Raw genomic sequence first — 6,000 nt, 5'->3', positions numbered from 1 at the left:
TTATTTAAGCAATTCTGAATTGTACAACAATTATTTGCTTTTTTAGTACTGGGGACTGAACCCAGGGCCTCTCACATGCAAGGCAAGTTGCTCTGCTACTAAGCTGACTCCCCAGCCTCTGAATAGCATAATGAAATAACAGGTTTCCTAAGGTTTCTTCCATGCCTAAGGACATTCTTGGGCTATTGCCTGAGAAAAAAAAAAACCCAATCTATAATTTTAAATAAGCCAAAACCAAAATGAAAAAAAAAAAAAAACCCAACCAAACAAAACCCCATTAAAATGAAAAGCAATAAACATAAGAACAAGCCTACATATTGTGCTGTTAATGGAGGTAAAAGGTATAAGAAGCCTTTGCATGTATTAACACTATAGTAAACCAATAATGTATAGGAGCCTTCAATAATCAATATTCACCTGATAGAAAGCAGAAACTTCTGATAAATAATTTACACTGACTGTGGTTGGGTTGAACCTGCATCCAGGTCTGATTTAAAGAGGGTAGAGAATGGAATTGATAAGGAGTAAGCAAAGCATGGATTTAGGAGGTCCCTCTTGTACGGTCATAAATAAGGCCCACAGTCTGGGTAGGACAGGAAGGTAAGGGGATAATATAAGGAAACTGATATTTATACAATGTATTTACTATGTGCCAAGACTTTCCCTAAAGACCACCTGACATAACATTTGCTGCATAATCTCAAAACAACCTAAAGTGGCATAAAAATTATCCCCATTTTATTCAAGAAAGGGCAGTTATATGTCTGAGTTGAAGCTCAAAGAGTATGTGAGGAAGGCTGGATATGAACCCAGAATTATTTCACTCCATTACCCATATTCTTTGTCTTTCACTATTGTACTTTCCAGAAACCTTATTTAAAGTAGCTGTTTAAGTTGACCTGAATTTTTTTAAAATGATCTCTCAAAGCCTAAATCTAGACTTACATAACAGATGGTACTCTAGTCTGTAAAACTTCCTCTCTTAGGGCGAAAAAAAGCATCATTTTTTGGATTTAGAGAAAACTAACCAGCCTGAGCAGCTTCGGGGGTTACATGTGGCAATTCACGGTGAGTCAAACCATCCTGTACAAGTACGAAATTACACAGGAATCTGTCTCCTAACAGAAATAAAAGGGTAATAGCTACAGTTAAACTTTTTACTGAACTAAATTAACATGCTTACCAAGCTCTTATTAGGAGCTCTTAACACAAAAGAATATTTTAAAATGGTGTTCATTTTTTTAAAACTACCAAAATATATCATTTTGATAGATTAACATTCTCTGAATAAATGTACTACACTGTTGCATTTCATGATTAAGACTGAACTACTTATGATGTCTTGGCTCTTAGCCTGGAGTATCTTTTTCCCTTCTACCTGGAACACTTCCTCCCAAACCATTTCTCATTCTGCAGTTCTGAGTTAGGTGATTCCTAAACACAATACCCTTTATTTCTTCCATCATTAACACTAACCCTATTATAGAACAACTGCTTTATTTTTCTGTATCCTCTAAGAGGAAAAGCTCTACAGAAGAAAAGAACTGTGTGCAATATGGTAGTGTCCCCAATTGATCAACATAATACCTGGCCCTCAATAAATGTCTGCTAAGTAAATGAACGAGAACAGAAGTCCTAACACAGGAAAAAACGTCAACATGCTGATTTATAGCAACTGTTGATTGCTAGCAATGTCCAAATAGCAATTCTCTGGTTCCAAATGAATTACAATAATTTTAATAGCGTGTGATTCAAAACCAGAGATCCGAGCTCTAGCCAAGATAATCTACATTCACTAATAAATCTTCAAAGTGTTATTACTAAGCTCAGAATAACCAAAAGTTTTGTTTGTATATAATTTACTCAACAATGAACACAGCTGCACTAATCCATATTTTTACTCACATTTACTTGTTCAATAACTAATCCTCTTTATTGAATTATGTTCTTAATGAATCCAATTCTGATTATGCATTAAATTGTGGCAATCAAATAATCTTATTATTTTTAGTAAACTCAATTTGTTCCAAATGTATTAGAACTTTAACTACAACTCTTATCAGAGAAATATGGTCATGCTATTCAAGGATTAGTTGTTTTTAAATTCCAAAGAAACAATTCAGTAGTATTCAAACAAAATAAAACAAAAGTAGTCCATTAAAACATAGTATTGAAGTAATCTGATTCCTGTTGACCAACAAGGTAAAAATGGTATAATTGCATTTCTGTTTATGGGAGCATTTAAAAACATATTCTTCACAGAAGAGTTTGTATCTGACAGCTCTTTTTTAAATCAAAAGTTGAAAACAAATTTTAACTTTACTCTTTGGTTATTAATTATACCTAATAAATGAGTCACTGATATCAATTCACAATAAATTTATTTTACATTAAAGAAAAGCTTGCTGTTAATGAAAAATTCAGTAGAAAACAGTTCTGCTTTAAGTTGGGGCTCAAGTATAGAAGCTGTTAGTGAAATCTCAGTAGAAAGAGAATTTTGTAAGAAAACATTCTTGGCATGAAAGCTCTAACATAAATTCTGTAATGAAATATTTACCATGCAACTTTATTGGCAGAAAAGCCAGTTTCTGATGACTGGTAAATTTTTCTTTCAGTCTCTTAAGACATTAAAATGGAAGATACTTAAAACTGCTCTACTTGGAGTTAATTATATATAAATAGGGTGTCATGATGGGTAATTTTTCCATAGGTGCACCTATTTAATTGAGCAGTTCTAAGTAGGTAATTGGCACTTTGCCCTTCTGATTTCCCCTTTCCCCCATTAGCCAGTCTGAATCCATTCCAACGACACTGAACACAGTGATCACCTACAAAATAAAATATTTCAAGTTATTAACTATATTAAAAATAAAATTATAACAAACCAGATTGGTATTTAATTTGTTTAAATTACTTCCTATAAGTGGACTTTAAACATTATCAATTTTGCTGAAAGATGAAGGATTTTATTGGAGGCATTTTTATATATCTTCAAGTTATTTGACAGTTAAAAGTTTAAAATATTTTTGTGATACTCAATTATATTAAAATTTCATAAAATGTCAATATAACCACCTGAAAGTCATAAAATATTCATGATAAACTTTCTGAATAAGTAATGAGGAGTTTGAATTTTGTTATTATATGTCAAGCTGTGATATAATTTTCTTCTCATACCCACATTGCTTACCTCATCTGCCAGAAGTGATAATTCAGTACTGTTCGCAGCATCATAATCATAGAGAACTCTAGCCTTCCTGCTGCCACTTGACTCCTTAAGGTCATTGAGGTTGGACGGAGAGGTGATTACTATGCCACTTGTTGAAGCCACAGCAGGAGAACCAACTGCATTTGCTAAAGAAGACGGCACAGGTGTCCCAGAAGTCTGATTGTTGTTAGAAAGATAACTGGATGGAAAACTGTGGAAAAGAAAATGTTCAATTAGCTATTTCAAAGTGATTAAAGTTCCTGAATGCCACCACTTGGTGGCACTGTTTATCTTCTACCTCCAAATGGGACAATTTGCAGATGTTAATTATTTTATACTTTAATGATTCTAGTTACTTCTTGCCTCTTGGGCCAATTATATTAGAGACAATTCAGGTGGTTTTCAAATATAAATCTTGAAAATTTGTTTCAAAGCTGTCTTAATTGATTTAAATATAATGGCTACTTACATCCCAGAAAAAACGATTTAAGTTTTTTTTTAAGGTTTCTTAAGTTAATACTTTGAGAAATATTAGCATACTTAAACTCTTTTTATGTAAAATGGATCAATCACATTTTCCTATTCATTCCAGTAATATTTATTGAGTACTGCATTACTGTCATAAGCTGAAGACATAAAAATGAAAGGATACTATTTCCTTAAGGATATATAAATAAATGAGAGGATAAGACATTCAAATAATTCGTTATGATGGATAATGGATAATTATAATGAAATACAAAATCAATATATAGGGAAAAATTCAAGTTCATTTTATTCTATTTTTTAGAAAAAAAGTTTAAGTAGCAATCAGTGAAATCTTGTGATTAATATACTTATGAACAATTTGAAGACAGATTTCTATTTTAAGGCTATTGTTTCACTAATAATATTAACTAGAAAATAGTACAAAATGACTTGTTTATAATCATTTAACTTCAAACATTTCTAAGGTAAGAAATTATCTATGAAAATTCATATTTAAGCCACCTCCCACCCCTACATGCTAGGGATGGAATCCAGGGCCTTGTGCATGCTAGGTAAGTACTATACCACTTAAGGAGCTACATTCCCAGCCCCATACTGAAGTTTAAAAAAAAAAAAATCTGTGATGCTGGGATCAAACCCAGGGCCTTACAAATGCCAGGCAAGTGTTCTACCACTGAGTTTTGCCCCCTAGATCTTTCAATATACATGTTCTTAGTTTGCCTAGAATATTCACCCTACCTTTCTTCATTTAGATGACTCCCACTAAAATAACTTCACTTGGAAATTTTGCTAGGCACAATTGAGTCACAGTTAAGATATCCTCACAACACCCTGCACTTCTTTTACTTTTTTAATTTATCATATGTCCTATTCAGCTATTGTGTGTATTCCTACTTGGACTTTTAAGTATTATGACAGCAAGGATTATATTTGTCCTATATGTTATTTTGTACATTACAATCTAAATTCCATAAAGGCAAGTATTCTTGCCTATTTTGTTTGATGCTGTAACCCTAGAATATAACAGTGCCTGGCACATGGTAGGTATTTCTGAAGAATGAATGACTGTGCTTTACATACTATTTTGCTTTACTCAGAATAATCATAACAGAGAGCTTGAAGTCTTACAGAATATTCAAAAACTTTTTTTAAAATAGTGATTATACAAATTTGTTTATCTTGAAGAGTATCTGTCAATGAACCTATATCTCCCTCAATGAACAGCAAAAAGTATTCAGTATCAAGAAAAAAGTGAAACCTCAAATACTTCTAAAGCTTTCTTTATGTGGCACTAAAAAGGTATTGATTTAAATTATCTTCTCATCCCTGTTAACCTCTGTGTCAGAAAAGCTCAAAATGTTTTGTTATCTCATTAGTCTGAACATTATTTTCCTTTAAAATAAAAAAAATTTAAAAATCCAACTCTAGGGGTTGGGGTTGTGGCTCATTGGTAGAGCACTTGCATATCATGTGTGAGGCACTGGGTTCGATTCTCAGCACCACATACAGATAAGTCAATTAAAGGTCCGTTGACAACTAAAAAAATATATTAAAAAAATACAACTCTATGTAAACTAATAAAAGCCTTTTGATTCTTCTAAGCTTCACCATTGCTATTCTTGTATAAAAATCTGACTTTCTTCTCATATCAGGACTTAATATGCAAAGAGGAAATTACCACCTTCCCAGTTGTTTCTGGAGGTCTAACATGTACTGGTAACACTGTGCATAGTAAGTCATCTGGGCTTCTACAAAGTCATTCAGACAGCGGAGGTGATGGGCCTATAAAGGAAAGTTAAGAGTCAGTTTTAGGTTCTTAAAGTGGTAAATGCTAAAGATGGGACAAGGCACTATAATATGCAAGAATCATTTTACTATGAACCTTATTTTAAAAATCAACCTCAGTGAACAGTATAGTCAATAATAAGCAAAAAAAAAAAAAAAGATTTGATAAGGATGGGAGAAGTAGGTGATGATGAGAGTAAGCAAAAATTTTTAAATATTTCTTTATATTATTTGAGAAAGCACCATAATTTAAATTTCTTTGATAAATGACTAAAAAGGGAGTTCAGTTTTTATTCTCCAAATTGCTTTAGGATCATTAATTCTTTGTGCTAATGAATTTCCAATGAATAAATACTCACATGTGTACTGCTGATTCCCTCTAGCAAAAGTCTGGTAATCTCTGCTTGACGATCAAATTCACTTTGAGTTATCCTTAATTCCTGTTCAGACTTAAATTAGAAGAAAATTTTAGAATTTTGTATCCAGACTGTTTAAAAATTCCCCAAACAACCCCAAAT

At 32.4% G+C, this 6,000-nt stretch overlaps 1 protein-coding gene across 5 annotated transcripts in view; it reads right to left on the bottom strand.

Annotated features, from left to right (window-relative positions):
• Positions 1-2,364: 2,364 nt before the first annotated feature.
• Sh3glb1 (SH3 domain containing GRB2 like, endophilin B1) overlaps positions 2,365-6,000 on the bottom strand; it is a 31,162-nt gene continuing 27,526 nt past the window's right edge. For all 5 annotated transcript variants that reach the window (XM_078026652.1, XM_078026653.1, XM_078026654.1 and 2 more), the window contains 4 exons: positions 5,842-5,931; positions 5,379-5,479; positions 3,191-3,419; positions 2,365-2,828 (listed from right to left, as the gene is read on the bottom strand). In XM_078026652.1, coding sequence (XP_077882778.1) covers positions 2,721-2,828; positions 3,191-3,419; positions 5,379-5,479; positions 5,842-5,931 — 528 coding nt within the window. In that variant the 3' untranslated portion in view covers positions 2,365-2,720. The remainder of the gene's footprint in view (positions 2,829-3,190; positions 3,420-5,378; positions 5,480-5,841; positions 5,932-6,000) is intronic.

The sequence above is a fragment of the Ictidomys tridecemlineatus genome, chromosome 11, assembly GCF_052094955.1.
Source record: "Ictidomys tridecemlineatus isolate mIctTri1 chromosome 11, mIctTri1.hap1, whole genome shotgun sequence".
Taxonomy (NCBI): Eukaryota; Metazoa; Chordata; class Mammalia; order Rodentia; family Sciuridae; genus Ictidomys; species Ictidomys tridecemlineatus.
This window is presented reverse-complemented; position numbering and strand designations above follow the sequence as displayed.